The sequence below is a fragment of the Pleurodeles waltl genome, chromosome 2_1 (genome assembly GCF_031143425.1).
Source record: "Pleurodeles waltl isolate 20211129_DDA chromosome 2_1, aPleWal1.hap1.20221129, whole genome shotgun sequence".
Classification (NCBI taxonomy): Eukaryota; Metazoa; Chordata; class Amphibia; order Caudata; family Salamandridae; genus Pleurodeles; species Pleurodeles waltl.
Window position 1 is genome coordinate 280,657,871 of NC_090438.1, and position 18,390 is coordinate 280,676,260.

At 43.2% G+C, this 18,390-nt stretch overlaps 1 protein-coding gene across 1 annotated transcript in view; it reads right to left on the reverse strand.

Moving 5' to 3' along the window:
- Positions 1 to 18,390, reverse strand: part of BRS3 (bombesin receptor subtype 3) — a 160,425-nt gene that overhangs the window by 38,097 nt on the left and 103,938 nt on the right. The window contains exon 2 of the mRNA XM_069212459.1: positions 12,565 to 12,916. Within this exon, the coding sequence (XP_069068560.1) occupies positions 12,565 to 12,916 (352 nt within the window). The remainder of the gene's footprint in view (positions 1 to 12,564; positions 12,917 to 18,390) is intronic.

Below are 18,390 nucleotides of genomic sequence, written 5' to 3' on the forward strand. Positions count from 1 at the left end.
TTTTCCAACACCTTGAAACCAACAACAGGTTGGTCCTGTGATATATTAAATATACAAATATTTGAATAAATGTCCAAGGCCAGAAGCCGATCCAATATATACAAGTGCAACGTGCAGAATATGCACATGTGTGTGCCCCAACCTGACTCCTGACTGCAATGTAACCTCCATAGGTCGGGGCCTCAAGGGAGCAGCCAGGCACCTCAGGGACTTGGGGGGGACAGAGTGAGGTTGAGCTTAGGCTTTGGTGGGTGATCCTTGGGCTTGGGTTTGGGAGGAGGGGCTTAGGTGGAGGCTTAGAGGAGGGCTGGGAACTCTTCGGAGGGGTCGACTTCTTAGCAGGGAGAGGGGCATGGGAACTTGCAAGGTGGCAGGGGAAGTCTTGGAATTGGAAGGGCTGGACTTTGGAAGGGACACAGACCATCTAGGGGTATCACAGGGTGGGAGAAGAATAGGGAAAAGGCCCAACTCTGAGAAGAAAACTTACTCACACAGGGACGGTCATGGCAAAAGGGTTTGGGAGTGGAGGGAGGGGTAGTGGTTGTAAGAGGTGTCTTGGTGGATGTATTGGGTGCATGTGTGTGCAAGGTATGTTTGTGGGTGGTGGGTGGGTGAGTGTGGGCATTTAAGTGTCTTGGGAGGAGGGGCTGGAGGTGCAGGGAGATGCCGTGGTGGATGGGTGACTGCTGGGGTGGTGACGGCAGACATGGTGGATGTGCTGCATGTAGGTGTGTCAGTAGTTGTGGTGGCTGCAGATGTGGTGACTGGAGTGGTTGTCTGAGGGTCTGCTGTCATGATGACTGTGGGTAAAATAGGTGTAGTGGCTGTATCAGTGAACGTTGGTGTGGTCAGGTGTAGTGTCTGTAGGACAGGGGGTGATGGGGGTGTCAGGACAGGTAGTGGCTATTGCTGTGTCTGCAGGTGGGTGTTGTTTGTGTGCATGCAAGTGGAGGGTCTTGTGGTGCTTGTGTTTGTCAACGCTACCCTTGGATGTTGAGGTTGATCTATGCTTGTCTGTCTGTGTGCTTTGGTTGGGTTAGGGAAAAAGGGTTTGGGAAGAGAAGGTGGAGGGGGGACCAGAAGACAAAGGGTGGCTGGCTGCCGTCAGTGTGGAGACCAGAGCCTGAAAGGATCTCTGTAGGCCTGCCAGAGCACCGTGAATGCCCTCCAGTGATGAATTATTCTGCTGGACTTGAGTTGCCAGTCCCTGGATGGCATTCACAATGGTCAACTGACCCACAGAGATTGACCTCAGGAGTTCAATAGCCTCCTCACTGAGGGCAGCAGGGTTGACATGGGCAGAAGTGCCTGCAGCAAGGGAGACGCCCACCCTCCTGGGTGAGTGGGCATGGACAACTGGGTGGGGAGCTACAGGGAGGGCAGTGGTAGAAAGGAGGGTGGCGGACAAAGATGGTGCTGGGTTTGTCCCAGAAGGATCTGCCACCACCAGGGAGTGTTCACTGGAGGAGGTTCCGAAGATGAAGTGGAAGGATACGGGCTCCACCATGGCACTCACCTCCACCTCCGGGCCACAGGGTCCCTTGCTGTCGGTGGTCTGAGCACTCCGGGTCCTGTGGCCAGCAGCATCCCAACTTGCCTGTGCCCCGTCTCCTTTGCCTGCTGATTCTGATGCACTCAAATAGAGAGAGAGGAAGGGAGAGATAGAGAGGGGGGGAGAGAGGGTCATCACATTTTTCACATACACACATGAAAACATGCACATCTGTAGGTATACATCTCCTGGTTAAGAAATCCCACATGACACACCGCATATCCTACTTCATGTCACAACATGTTACTTCTATCCATCCCTTCTTGTCATATCTCTCACCGATATCATAATCCATGTAAGGTACCACAGCTGGAGCCTTCCATCAATTCACCTGTAAACCTATGTCAGCATACACATCATGCCCTTGGTAAAACAGAAAACCCATCCTAACCCTGGTCATATATCTCCGATCAACATTAGGAACAGCAGTTGACAGATAACACCATATCATGCATGTTCACATTCAACTCCTGACCTGTCCATGTCCATAAGTAATGTACCATGCAAGCTATATTGACTAACTACACAGCACCTGCCATTGCTATCACATGCCTAGCTGAACCCTCTGTACAGTTCTTACATTATGGATACAATCCCTGAAGAAGACACACTTGGCAGTCCCTTTCAGGTGCTATCTGAGTCTTAGAATACATGTCTGAAGAACAGCTAATTCACTACATGTATCAAATCCTAGAGGCTTAGTTGCAGTAACTATACACAGATACTCCACATCATACCATACATGCATGTACGGCAACAGTGGCCTAGCTAGCACACATGATACATCCACTGACAATGACAGACAGCAGTGTGACAACAACAAAACAAAGGACAGCCAACTAATACCTAGTATGGCAACTTATATACCACGTGACATGCAGATACAGAGCCACGACATGTCAACATGAGCGAGCCCACATCACTCACACCAACCCTGGCATGTGAATACTAGTACCTAGGTCCACATAACACACATATCCCACAGAAAAGACAAGTACACATGATGCACACATGGACCTACACCACTGGCATTGCATTTAAAAAATATGTCACAACACCTTTATGAGAAATAGTAGTACAGGCAAGGCATGACATCTTGAAGTATAAAGTAAGGCTAAATCAATGCCTGTCCAACCTGTCCACATCAGCTAGGCTAAGGGAAACAAGGATTGTTCCACTCCACTAGATCTGACCCCAAGTAACCATTGTGACATGATGCAGGTGGATACCATATGTTGCACTAGTTTTGATAGGCCATTGGCAGATATTGCATGGAAACTGCACTTTGTCTAAGGGTTGGAATGCCCAATCACTTACCTCGTCTGAAACAAAGGCATTGGGATAATAGTGTTGTGCCTACACGTAAATGGCATGGGAATGCATGGCACGCATACAATACACAATATCAGGCACCCATAGTTTAATGTCCTTCAGTTACAACCTTTACATACCCCATAGTATGCATGTGAAGGGACAATGGGGAAAATGGGGACAGCACCACAAACCCATAAGTACAGTCCAAATCTCCACATACCTGTTGACTGAATGAGATGCCAGACTCACATGGGGTAACTAGGCCCTATACCACATATGTCAGGTACTCTGTAGCAAATAGAGATGATGTACATAGATGGGAGTGATCTGCCACCACAGAGCTACATATGCATATATTCTGATTTATGGACCAGGAATTACTGGACAAGGAGGCTGGTACAGCAGCCTACATACATATATATATTGCTGGTTTGAATTAACATATGTGGCACTGTCAATTGTACATTTCCACATGCAGACATAGATGTACCTTGACACAGGTGACCTAAACGTACACAGGGCCAGATCTCCATCTCTTAGTCAGGTAATTGGAGTACTCTGTAATCCCAGAAGTCAACATTCATATAGCACTTCCTACTCTGTCACAGCTGCTAAAGTGTGACAGCATGCACCAAACAATCAGAGCAAAGTACACGGTTTCTGTAAGTGCTTACCCCTTGTCACTGCTGTGCTTCCCTCAAACGCCTGTCCACCTCAGGGTAGGTCTTCACTAAAATGGGGTCCATTGGGGGGGGTGGGTCAGGGTCCAACAGCCACCCCTCCCTCATTGGGAGGACATCCCCAGCTGGGCCTCCACGGTCTTCTGGGCCCAGCGTCTCAGGTCCTCCACCAATTTCTGCAATGGGTGCTCAGCCGGCTATGGCCCCTAGGGTCCACACTTGCTTGGCGATGGCACGCCAGATCCCCTACTTCTGATGGGCGATGACCTGCATGGATGACACAGACAAAAGTAGAAACTCATGTACATACCAATGGGCGTGATCAGTGCACACCAGTCACAGCAAGTTGGCAAACATACCCATCCTCTCAGCACACACGCCCACGCATCATGCCATCAGCATGCATATAGACCCACACTAGTGCACATGCCCAATGCAACGTCACACACAACATCTATCACACATGGCTAAGGCATAGGACTCTCCTGATTCTCTGGTGCCCCATACAGCTGTCCATACAGGAGTAGGACCTCCTCCACCAGCCTCTCAAGTTCTTCCAGGGTGAAGGCAGGGGCCCTATCGCCTGCAGGATGTGGCATGATGGCTCCTAGAGTCAGTACACAGCAGCTCACGTCGTGGAGGTTTTGCTGGCAACAGTATCAGGAGTCAAGTGAGCAATACTGCAGAAAATGGTGGTCACAGCCGCCATGTACAGGACAGTCACCGCCAGCGGTCATTGCCATTGGCCCAAGTCAGCCAAAGTAGCCAACGGTAAGTTGCACGGCGGTTGCGACCGCCTACCGCCATGATGACTTCCGCCAGTGGACTTAGGTCACTTCCAACTGTCCAGTACAGTAGATCAGGCGCCTGCCATTTTGGGCACATTTCATTGATGGATGTGTTTATTAATCTGCGTCATTCACTGATTCCACCAAAAGAGCTGTAGATACGTATGTAGTACCATCAGGTATGTGCAACATAATGGTCATATATTTACCAAATGATGCAATGAGGGAGTATATATGGTGAGAACTATGTAAAGCTACTCTGAGATACATAGGCAACAGGTAGATATTGGTAGGTTACAAGACATATGTGTGAATAGTGCAGGACAGCTAAATCTTGCACACATGTACACGAACATTCGCTTCAAATGAACATTCCCATTTACATGTTAGCCAATGTGCAGCAATGATGCTGGAATCAGTGCACATCTATGGGCTGTACAGAATATGTCAGAAGTGCTACGCATCCTCAACAGTTGTTAGGTGTCAGGTAATACACAATGTGTAAATGATGTGTGCATTCTGCGTAGCTCATAGTATATTCCCTCCCCTCTACATATTAATGCTGCCATTAGGAGAGTGAGACAACCACCAGTGTACCATCCACTGGTAGGCCTGGAAACCATGGAGGATCATCATACCATCATGGATCTTTGTACACAGTTGGAGCCAGATCTGATGCCTGCCATTTGCAATCCATATGGCATACCTCCCATTGTTCACGTCTTGTCAGTGCTACACTTCCTGGCCACAGGGTCCTTTCAGAATATTGTTGCCTTAACAGCAGGAATGTCTCAGCCCATGTTCAGTCTGATGTTGAAGGATGTACTGTGTGCATTGTTGAAACACCTGGCCAGCTACATCAGGTTCCCCCAAAGTGTGGATTTAGCCTATGTGAAGGCAGACTTTTATGATATGGGACACATTCCTCATGTGGTCGGAGCCATTGATGGCACCCATGTAGCCCTTGTCCCTCGCAGTGCCAATGGACAGGTGTATAGGAATAGGAAGAACTACCACTCAATCAACGTGCAGGTGGTATGCCTGGCAGACCAGTACATCTCGCAAGTCAAAGCCAGGTTTCCAGGATCTGTGCATGATTCCTACATCATGCAGGACAGCAATGTCCCACACCTAATAGCACGACTACAAATAGAGAGGGCCTGGCTGCTTGGTAAGTTTGCATTATAGTGTATGTCTGTGAGTTATGTCTCCTGTCATCACAACTGAGCCAGTCCCATATAAAACATTTGAGCTGTTTGACCATTGTGAACACAGGTGACTACGGCTATCCAAATAGTCCTTGGCTGTTGACCCCGGTGAGGTACCCAGCCACGCCAGGGGAACTCCATTACAGTGAGGCCCACTGGAGGGCAAGGTGTGTAATCAAATGAACATTCAGGCTCCTGAAGGCAAAATTCAGGTTCATTGACCTATCCGGAGGAGCCCTCATCTACTCGCCCCAAAAGGTATGCCAAATAATTGTTGCCTGCTGCATGCTCAACAATCTAGCCCTGAGACAACAGATACCATTGATTGCAGATGAGAGGGAGGCAACTAGACCTGTGGGTGGAAATGCTGATATGGCAAGTGATGAAGATCCAGAGGAAGAAGGAGCAGGTGACTGGGGCAGATCTCATCAATCAGTAATTCATCTGACATGCAGGAGTGTGAAGTGGACCTTTTCATGTGTTGAATGTGCACAACTTGATGTGGATGGCTGCATTACACCTCCTGACTTGCTTCATCAGTGGGGGAGTCATGAGCTCCAATTCCTAAGTGTGAGTTGTGGATGCAGACTGATAGATTGTAAAGTATACAGTACATTATGTTCTGCTTTGTCATGTACAGTTACATCAGATCCTAACATACACTTCTGTAATGGACTACTCAGTATTGAGCTATGTTTCTGGCATTCTCCTACCCTCTTTTCCTTCCACTCACTGATATAGCCATTTCCTGTTTGGCTCTGCAAACTAGGGTTGAGGTATTCATTGTAATTAGGCAATGGCACTTGCTGACAGCTGTGAGAGGTGTACCAGACAGATAGCTAATAATATGGATGTAGTTACAGTGGGTTGTACCTTGTTAGTATTTCCTCCATACAAGTGGGGTTGTGACTGCTTAATCCTTTCCTATTACCAGTGGGGCTGGGGGGGATGTGAAATGGTCTATTATGTGTCAGCTGTAGTTAGTGGCCCATGTGTGATGTTTGCATCATGGCCTGTGGCTTCACAATGGGTGGGGTACTTAGTGACGATCTTGGGGCTTAGCTTTGTTTGTATACTTATGTTGCTGTCCAAGGTGGAGATAACTGTAAACTGACAAAGGTGAGTGACAATCCTGCAGGTATGGAGCCTATACTGTATTAGTGTATGGTTTAAGTACTGTGTTCCTCTGTGATGATCTTTGTGTGTTTCATAGATATGTGAATATGTAGCTATGGTATGGTATGGTATGGTTATGTGAGGAGCCTGTACCTGGTGATGTAAAGGTCCATTATGGGTGACCCTGCTTTGTAGGTAGTCTACCATGGGCATGACTTCTATTACCTGTAAATGTGTGTATGTCACCATGCCTTCCATCCTGATAGTACTCTCTGTCATGCTCTAATTGCGGATTGGAATACTGACTATACCCTGGTGTTTCTCTGGATATCAATCTCTCTGACATCTGTCCTGTGACATTTCTGTTGTCATTTGTGTCTTGCTGAGGGAGTCTCCGTCTGATGGCCACTACACTGCCTGTTCAATTCAGGGGAACATTACCAGACCACAGTTGGCAAGCATGACAATTGTTGTATCATTAAAGACACATATATAGTAGTTGTGCTTAAATGTGAGTTATTGTGCATTTCAAAATAGAAAAAGTCAAATTAAATGTGAATAAATAAACAAAAACATGATCAGTAAAGTCATGGTAGATGGATTTATCACAGTAGCTGCTACAACTGTTGGTTACTAGGTCCTGTGTCCTTGTACCATGGGAAAATGGAGTTATATCTCAGAACAGTCAACAGGGTGTCTCAGTGGAACACAAGGGTGACAAATCAGGAGAGGTTCACTTCCTGGCAGTAAGTTTGGTCTTGGTGTTTGCTCCAGCAGGATGTCTGGGTGGAGGTCCCCGTTTGCGGGGTGGTTCATCAGCTACAGAGCGATGGGGTGTCTGAGCCATGTGGTTCCCCTTCCAGGGCCTCCATTCCACTAGCTGCCACTGATGTAGATCAATCAATTGGGAATTTGTAAAGTGCACTACTCACCCGTGAGGGTCTCAAGGTGCTGAGGAGGAGGGGAACAGCCAGGTCTTGAGAAGTTTCCTGATGGTAAGAAGGTCTTTGGTCTGGCGCAGGTGGGTGGGAAGAGTGTTCCACGTTTTGGCAGCGAGGTGCGAGAATCATCTACCGCTGGTTGTAGTTCTGCGAACGTGTGGGACGGTTGCGAGGTCGGCGGACGAAGATACCGGGTCGGGGTGTAGAAGGAGAGCCGTCTGTTGAGGTATTCTGGTCCGGTGTTGTGCAGTGCTTTGTAAGTGTGGGTGAGGAGTTTGAAGGTGATTCTCTTGTTGACAGGGAGCCAGTGCAGGTTCCACAGGTGGTCTGTGATGTGGCAGTGGCAGGGGATGTCCAGGATGAGGCGTGCGGAGGCATTCTAGATGTGTTGCAGCCTCTTCTGGAGTTTGGCCATAGAGTGCATTGCTATAGTTCAGTTTGCTGCTTACGAGGGCTTGGGTGACTGTTCTTCTGGTTTCGGTGGGTATCTATTTGTAGATCTTTCAGACCATGCGGAGGGTGTTGAAGCAGGAGGAGGAGATGGCGTTGACTTGCTGGGTCATGGATAATGAGGAGTCCAAGATGAATCCTAGGTTGTCTCTGGTATCCTCTCCCTGGTGGCAACAGCAGGGTTACCTGTGGAGGGAGGGAGACACAGGCTTGTTAGAAAGTGTGTTTGGTTACCTCTTGTGAGATGCAGACAATGGCTTAACATGATTCCCTGCAATGACATTGATAGATGCTGCACAGCATACCTTGTTGTACATACAACTCTGGGACTTGATTTTGACACTCCATGTTGGGAGCTGTCATTCAAGTTTGGTACATATTGCACTGCGATGGGTTCTGGTTTGGTCTGATACTTGACATGACTGTTCAGCACTGTTACCTAGTGAATAGTCAGGCTTGCTAGATGTCACACATTATAGTTGCACATTGCACAATGGTGTCCTAGTGGGTACACAGTATGTGAGTAAGCAAGGGTATTAGTCCTGTCTCTAGATGCTGTGCATGTGCATGGAGTCTGCCATCTTACTTTCCAACCCAGGAATGGACAGTGAGATGTAGCTATGTTTTGCTTTGGTTGCTAATGTGAGTGTGCAATTGCATTGCTGTCATTGCCATGTACTGGTCCTCACTAGAACAATCTAGATGGTGTGGCTCGTACTTTAGTTTTACATGCATTACATGTGATGTGTTGTGCACATGCCAGGTTTTCACACTGATGGGTTTGGTACATTCTGGGAGTCGTAGTGATATGATTAGCCAGTAGTTGAAGTGCCTTTGCCAAAGGCTGTGTGTGCAGTTTGGCTGAGTGGGGTGGTGGCACGCAGGAGAGGGGCATTAGGTGATTAGGTTGTAGGTGTAGTGGGGCATTCAGTTAATTAGGGAGTATTTGGGTGGTGAGGAAGCATGCAGGACAAGACAGATGTGTGACATGGATGAGGTGGGTACTCACCAGACTCCAGCCCCCAGGTATTCTCCTCCCAAGATGTGATCTGTGTGGGAGGAAGTGGGAGCCCACCGCCAGTCTTCTGCACGGCGATCTGGTGTAGTGATACCATGGAATGCACCTTCTCCTGTAGGTTGTTCCATCTCTTCCTGATGTTGTTGCTCATACATGGATGGCTGCCTACTGAATTAACCCTGTCGACTATCCTTTGCCACAACTCCATTTTCCTGACAATCAATGTTTGTTGGACCTGTGCTCCAAACAGTTGTGGCTCTACCCTGACAATTTCATCCACCATGACCCGCAACTCATCATCAGTGAAACATGGGTGTTTTTGTGGGGTCATGTTAGTGGTTGTGTGGATGGTGTGTGGGGGTGTTGTGAGTGTAAGGGTGCCGTGTTGAGTGATAAGTGAGGTGTGAGTGCTGCGTTATGAGGGTGAGACGGTTGTCGTGAATTGTGTGTGCTATTTATGTGTGTAATGTATTAGTTCTGCTGGTGTGTGGTGTGTGCTGAGTGTGATGTGCCTATAGTGTAAGGGTTCTATCTAAGTATAATTTTCCGCTTTCGGTGTCTCTGAATAGATTTTTTGTTGGAAAGTATTGTGCATTGTATGTGGGTGTGTTATATAGTGCAGTGAGTAGGTGAGTGAAGTGTGTGGATGTGTGTCAGGTATGGGGTATTCAAACTATCCAATGTGGTGTTGTGTTCTGACAGTAGTGAGTTGTGACCATCGCAGTTCGCACCGTCAATAGTTTTCCACCATGGAAGTACCACTGTGGTGATTTGTGGCTCGTAATCTGGTGGGTGGATTTTTGTCAGCATGGCGGTGCTGGTGGTGGAACCGTCTCTTTCCTGCACTCCAGTGTCCTGGTGGTTTCAGATTTTTGGCTGTTTTTAGTGGTATTCACAGTGCGAGTCATAATACGTGGGTCGGATTACCACCAACATGGTGGTCTTTTGGCGGCCGCCACCACAGCGGTTTTGCCAAAAGACCGCCAAACTCGTAATCGTAGTCAATGCCTATTAATACTTATATATTAAAAGTAATATTGATTTTTATTTTTTTATTTTAATAAACATGTGGTGACTAAACATTTTTAGCTCCTTGGTAAGAGGCACACATAAATATTTAAAACTGTTCATGTATGAAATTTAGGGTCTGATTTAAAGTTTGGTGAGCGGAGTTTACTCAGCATGTCATGGGACATTACCTCCACCATCTTAAAGGACCCCCACCTGCCAAATTTAGAGATGTCCTGAAGCCCTACAGACGTTTCTCTACAGTGGTAGGAACCACTGCCATAGCGGTTCCTGTCGATGGAGGAAATGTTTGACGGATGGTACCATCAGCCATGATAGGTGGCTGTCAAACCTTTCAAACGTTTTTAGTTTTTTTTAAACAAAATCCCAAATTGGGGACTTGTTTTTGAAAAACAATACAACTAGTGACTGCCATGCCTTGGGAGGTTTCTCCCTGGCCATGGGGGTAATTTTGTGTTTTTTCCTGTCCCTCTCCTCCTGGTGATGACAGAGGAAAAAGTCATTCCACCATCCACCCTTAATAGATACAGTACCTTTCACTCAACAGCCCCTACTCCGTCGGGCTGTCGGAGGAAGTATTCTGTCAATGGAGCCAATGGGGTCTTCGAGTCTGCCCACCTCTAAATGAGGCTTTGGCGGGCAGGATATTCTGTCACGTTTGTCTTGGAGTACTGTCCTGCCAAACGCTAAATTGGGCCCTTAATAATGGTCACTTTTTTATACCAATTTCATAACTGTTGTTTTAAATTGTTATTTGATTATTTGCAAGGAGGTACACCTAATATGTAACAAAGCTTAACTGAACTGAACTGAGTATTCCAGGCACTGCGCCTTTTCCCACTCCAGGTTGAAGCTGGAAGCGGATGAGGGATTGATCCTGAGAGAGCATTATCTCTGATTAACTGTAGGATTTCCAATGCTTTCAATTATAAACGTGGAAGAGAGCTCCATAGTGACTTTTGACGGAATAGAAATGTGACCAGGTAGTGCTTGAAGAATGGAAAGAAGCATTGCTTTTCTAGGAGTGACTGAAAACAAGTACACCCAGCAAGTGAAAAAGAGTATGTGTTCGGTATAGTAAGGAGTTTTTCATTATCATAATGTTTCATCAAATATGCCTTTCCTTGAGGGAAATGCAATGCTTCTCACTCAATCACTTGGATCAATCTCATGGTGGAAGGGCTGAATAGTGATCCTGGTGATTCCTTTCCATGTGTGGGTTTGGTAATTTCTTAAAGGGATAGATTGTTGGCCATTTGTTACACACAGTGATAGTGTGTTGTTTGTGTTGTGGGTCATGGCTTTTAGTTGGAACACATGTTCTCTTAACACATGTTCTGTGCAAACGATTTTCAAGTGCACTGCCTGACAGTGGAGTGAATGTTGCTATACAGGTCACTCCTACAGATAAAAGAACTAGACCAACTCATGTTTGAGTCTGCAATTGTCATAATGCTATCCTATACTACCACCTCCAAACTTATGCCATGACAACGAAAGTTAAAGACAGTATGATGCTGGACATGCATCCTCCACTATGGGTACCCACAAAGACAGACAAATTGTAGTCCGGTACTTCTGCACTGTAGAAAGTATACCTGGTTCATGGAGCTGGAAGACTATTGCAACGCACAGTAACTGCATTTATTAGCATTTATCAAAAAAAGTTAGTGAGTCACACAAGTTAAGTTTCAATATTTGTCCCATTATCATCAGATTCTTGCTTAATGAATCGCAATGGTAGATTGGAGGATAGAACATTTTCGGGTTAGATAACAAGCACTGCATCCATCAGTTCTGCACTGATGACAAGGCAATTTTACATTAGAACTAGCAATAAACAATCCGTGAAAAATACAATTTTAGGAAGTACAACTGTCGTCTTGCACTAATAGATTAGTGTAAATGTACTGTCACATTGGTTGGCCAGTGCAAATACTGTTTTAAGACATAGCAAGTGTCTGATTATCCTATTGTTCCATTGCAGACAATTATTTCCATGAAAATAAATCTTTATAAATTGACACCAAGCATGGGGGCCATCTTCGAAAAGCATAACTTGTTAATGTGGTCAGAGGAATGTCTGATATGCCAGAACTTGGTTTTTACTAGTGCCATATCAATATAAGTAGCACATGACATATCCTTATGCAGAACTGCATTACTCCACAGTAATGCTTCTACACCTCTTTTGCTCAGCCATTCTCACTCAGTTTCAGACCAGACACTCAACATAGAATTCGTGGGCTCCTTGTTAGTTGTAAGATTTGGAATTCAAAGTCAGTCCTACCAAGAGAAGATGGCACAGTGCCAGGCTTGTATATCTCTTAGTGGACCCCTTTATACATAAACAAGATGATATGTTGCAAGTGTTCAGAGTCCAAGAAGAAAAATAAACTTAAAAGGACTGAGAAGATCAATAGAAGTTAAAGGGCGATAAGTGTTTGTAAAATGGTGACATTACATACCTGCTTACGAGCATGGCCATGCACTTCTGCTGGCATGTTGAATGTACTTCGGTATAGTGTTCTAGCGATCAGAAAATAATAAATGGAAATAATCGATAATGGTATGATATAGAATACCAAAAAGCACATGAGTGAATGGACCTCTTGCAGGATTTTTTCGGAAACTGGGTAAGGAGCACAGGCTTCAAAAGTAGTATTTTTGTCTGGACTTATAAATATGTATATATCTGAAAACACAGCCTCTGGAACAGCGATTAACATTGAGATGATCCAAACGCAGCCAGCTTTAGCACAAGTCTTCATTACTGCATCTGATGTCTGCAACTCGAGTGGCTTCACAATCGCTCGGTATCTGCAATGAAATGTCACAAGACGATTTGTTAAATTAAAACAGAGGGTCTTTCTTTTTTTCTGGTGAAACATTTTATATGTAAAAATTATCTTAAAATCAAGTCTATTCTTTTCTCTTATAGTGTCTAAATGAAAGCAGCTGAAGAGACATGTATCTGTAGAGAGTAGCCAACAGAACTTATTGTTAGCTTAGTGCACACAAACGGGGGTTGCAAAACCCACATTTCACAGGGATGATGTCATACTCATAAATTAATTTTCAAACTTCCCAGGAAGATGAAAAATCAGTCTGATTTCCTTACCTCCCCCTTACTGGTCCCTATTATTAATTAGATGATGATGTCCCTAAGTTACACTGCTTGCAATTCACCATTTATCCTTTCCATGTCCTCTTCATGTAAGCTAAACAAAACCTGAACATTCGATTTCAATCGGGATTCATTGTTAACTGTACTTTGCAGTGATCAGCTTCAAGAAACTTCTCAAATCTGAAGAAAGAGTTTGCTTCTTAGCACAGCACAATGTGTTGCCAGAAATACCCTACTTTCTCAATTACATAAATAAACATTGTCTTTTCTTTTTTACGTCTAACCACTGAAGACACACTTTAGCTGATTTAAAAACATGGTCATGTTTTAAAAATCATATTTTTCATGCAAAGTATATTTAACTAAAAAAGCAATATAAACATATAAATATGTGCTAGCTAGAACTGAATTTGTTGAAATATACAGAATAGCAAGCATTGCAGCGCAAAGGTAAATGATATGAAAATGACAGGATTATATTTCAGCAAACAATACATGTATTAATGTAAATGTTGTGGCAAAACCTTAACACAAATTTGTATTTTCATGCACATTGTCTGTCTAGTGTACATTGTTGTTCATAAGAAGAAAGCAATATCACCCACAGGCTGCTGGAAAAGACAAAATATATTTGTGAAGATTCCTTCTAAAGGAAGGGGAAACACTGGTAGCCTAGGGGTGGGAAGGTGAGCGGAAGTGTACTGTGGCATCTTAAGTAAATGCAAGTGCATTGACAGATTGGAACTCAGTAGTTTTACTTATGTTTGTTGCTAAATGAACACATAGTTAATTATCACTAAAGGTTGTTAGATGACTGTTAGAAAACATACAATAATTAGAATTGTGATATGAAATACACAATACTTGCAAAATATTATTAAAACAACTAGGATCTTCACATATTTGTAAACTTTCAATCCGAATGTTACTTCATTAAAATAAACTTGACAACATAAAAGAAGCAATGATTTAATGGATCGCAGGAATGCAAGGAGGTCAATCTAAACAGTTGTGAAATCAAGTTTGCTAGTTATCTGATTATTTTAACATTAAAATGTTGTCCAATGTCCTACATAAATATTTCCCTCTTTTCACATTTTGACTATTTAGGTGCCTAACTTGTTTTTATGTCTATCCTGTAACAATTAATAGCGCTATCCCAAACCACCTGTACAACATAGCAGGCAGTTTTCTTATTTAACTTCAAAGGGATTAGGCATCACTCACTATTTAAGTTATAATAATGGTAGACTTTATGAATGCGAGCACTTCAGGGGAGTCAGAAGCAGTTATGGGCAGAGGCTATGTTCTTCTAAGCAGTAAATGTATGTGAATATTGAACTCTCTTCTCAGTTTAGGAAAGGATGTATCAGGTCCTTGTCTTTGAGGTTTTTTGATAAAAATTGATTTGGCAATAATAGTTATCTTGTTTGTTATTTTCTCTGCTATCAAGGGTTCTTTTTTACAAGATGCTAAACTATGGCTGTGGAATTCTTCCCTGAAAGATGGTGGGTGAGCACTAATTAGTAAATGAAAGGTGACACTGAGGATGAAAAAGGAAAATATTTTGCTCCAAGGGGAGTTGAAGTAGTTAAAATTGTGTAGTACAAAATATGGAATGGGAAATGTATTTTACCTTCATAAGACATGATTAAAAACAATTGAATGGCACACAGGGAATTGATTAAGAATCCTTGTGTATCCTAGTGTGCCATAACTCAAGGTGTCAACATGTTTGTGCCCTCATAACATCTCTACTAAGGCCCAGAGCATTCACCAGGACAAGGTATTCAGTGAACCACTACATTATAAAACAAAGTCAGATAGCATGAAATATGAAAGGAAAAGGGGTCACGTACAACCTGGTTCAGTAATAGTGAAATTGGATCTCTCCTGGATGTAGTCACCAAAGGGATTAGATAACACTGCCCCTTAGGTCCAGGGGAGACACAACACTCACAGTTGGCTTAAAATGTGTGAGAATAGCTGGTTCACACATTTTTTTCCCAGCTTGGAGAGAATTGTAATTGTTAGTTATCTGATTACTTTACCCCTAAAACAATGAATAATATAATTACTGAGCTTTAAAGGGGGAGAAGCTAACTAGCTGAAAGATTTATTAAAGATAATTCAGGGGTGTGGAATTTAATAAAATATCTACTTATCCATGGGACAGGTCACTTCTACTTGTCCTGCAAAAAAAACTGCTTGTCCCTTTGGTGCCACATAGTATGGTGACAATGTATGGCATCAAACTCATTAACGTTCTCTGATAATAGTCTCTCTGATATAGTAGGGCTTGGATACTATCTACCTACTGGGGCAAGAGGTAGAGGTAAGAAGCTGTTTCAGGGTTGGGATGCCCTTTTGAGTCTGTATAAACCTACTAACTTGCATGTTTTAAGGCTTTTCACCAGCTTTTCTCTAATTTTTTCCTATATTGAGAAAGCTTGGAAATTTACTCCTGGCAAGGGCAGAAAGGGGTTGGAGGAAATGCAAACTTGTAAATACTCAGTAAATTTTCACATGAGCAAATGTACATCTGCATTTTTGCTTGTGCTAAAATGCAGTTCATCCATATTTTCTAGGAGTACCATTTCCTGGCCTACTTCTATCAATTCTTGTAAATTAATGAAAGCTGTAAATCTGCACTAATGCAAGGATATATACCATGGGTGCACTTTTGTGACTTTTTTTAAAGAACTGGGCCCATAATTAAATCTGTGTTAAGCAGGACCCTTTTGTTTTTATTAAAATTATATCTCTCATTCTATCAACTGGCTTCATTGTGAGCGACAGCATTCTGCTCTTTCACAATGCGCATATTGAGACACAACGTAGTTCTGTTCTGTCCCAGGGACTACTGCGACAAAGGGGGCTTCTTGACACCAAAAATGTTTTTGTTTTTTTGCCATGGTAGTTTAGAAAAACATCTTTCTTCCTCTTTGCATTTTTTGTGAAGCTTTATTTTGAAACTAAAGAATCATCAGTCTTGCTTTCAAGCTTTAGCAAATATTGGCATTTAATCAGAGAGCATTCTTGGAGTATTATCCGTAGCCCCATATTGGTAAACCTTGCAAAGTTGTGTGCACATTTTTACACTAGAACCTCTGTCAGTAGTGCAGTCCGAGATTACAATATCTCCCTAGAAAGCTCACCATAATAATAAAGGCTTTGCATTAATAAACCATGAATGAAAGTTTGAACAGCATTACTTGTATTGCAGACAATGTCCTATCCAGATCCATAATGTGGTATGGTTAGCTGGCAGGCAAAGACTTTGTGCTGCAGGGGGATGGAGGCACTTGTCCCAAGGACAAAATAAACATAATAGATGTGTTGTCCTTGACCATAACCAATGTTTTGGGCATCATAGAAATTCCACACCCCTATGGGAATTGTCCTACATGCACACATTTCTTGTCATATTTTGTTTGGGTGATAAACTCATTTTTATGGCTATTGTGTCAAAAATTAACAGAGCAGCCAACATGGCAGAAACTACTCCTAATTAACTTTAAAAAAAAGTAGGCATCAATTAATATTTAAGTTATATTATTGCTAGATTGTGTATTGAACCTTTATTTGCAATAGTCATGTTATACTATATGACTCACTATTAGCCACGGAGGAATAAAGACTCATTTTGATCTGCACATAATACCTTCTTCCATCAATTTTCCAATTACAAATAACAGTTTTATGGTTACATACAGTTACTTTATAATCATTTCAGGCTCACAATGGTTGTTAACTTTATTATGAAGAATATGGGAGCCACAATGAAAATTAAGATTTAGCAAATAAATAAATTAAATAATGGACAGCTATTACAGTTAAAATAATGGAGTGCTATTACAGAAAAAAGTGTCAATTGGAGTCTATGACCAAAATAATCACAATGTTTCTTGGACAGTACACCAGTGAGTACAGTTACATATGAAGCACCACCCTCTGGAGAACTGCTGCAATTTCTTTGAGTGTGTGCCTGTGCTGGCAAGCAGCAGATGGACCTTTAGCCAGGGACTGTGTCATCCACCACTCTACAACCTGCTGGAGGACTACTACCCTTTGAGGAGGCCATCAAGTCACCCTCTTAGGAGTACGAAGTGGGGTGCACTACTAAAAGGGCCACATAGTGCGGTTGGAGATGTAGCTGTACTTGGCAGGGGGCCATTTGGTCTCCCCAGGGTGTACAGTTTGTGACCAAATCACCTGTGTAGATGCCTGTGTATGGTTTATCAGGCCCTCCTTGCATCCTCTCAAATGGCCCATTTGGGCTGTCATTATGAGTAGTCTAATAAACGGCACGGGGTTTCCCCACCTCCGAAATTGCCGATACTGGGTGAACTGATAACACAATGGGGGAGATATAGCCCTTTACGATTTTCCCTCATTACGGTCTACAAAGAAATGAGGAATTACCAGGGGAATCAGTTACTCCACATCCAATTCCACTGGTCAATCATCATTTTGGACTGAACTTTCACATGGAACAGGGACAACAGAACACATCTGGTTGTTGTTTGTGGTGCTTTTGCTTAAATGTGTTCTTGTGCCAGAAATTGCTCAAAGACATATTTTGCAAATTACGCACATTTTTAACATTCCACATTATAACTCAGTAGTAGTAGGTAGTGAAATTTTGAATTTGTAGGATACAAACACCTGGTACACATTTTGTGTAACAAATTCTTATAGCGCCCAAGCATTGCAAACCTCAGTTTTTACGCAAAAAAGTACTGAGAAAACAGGTTCAAGTTCTACATTTCCACAAGGATTATGGTTAAAATGCCACAGGCTTAATAGGCAATCCTGAATTAACTGTCTTGAAGCGGTTCTACAGTGCCAATGAGCATTATTACTCTGCTTACTCTTTCATGATTTGTGGTTGGGGTAAATGCAGAAGTGACCGTTTAACTGTGATAAACAACCAGCTTTCTTTTTTAGACTCTCAAACGGAAACTACCACTTCAACACATTTTAAATAAATGTTTCTTTTTCCAGGTCTTTGTCCAAGTGTTCGCGTGTTGAATATAACTGGTGATTCTGTTGGTCACTACGATTTGTTCTAATTGTTGTTTTCTATCTAAACATTGGACGAGCCATAAAAGTAGAGGGTTGGGTTAGTTATTTGTAGTTTAATGTTATCAAATTAAGTTAGATT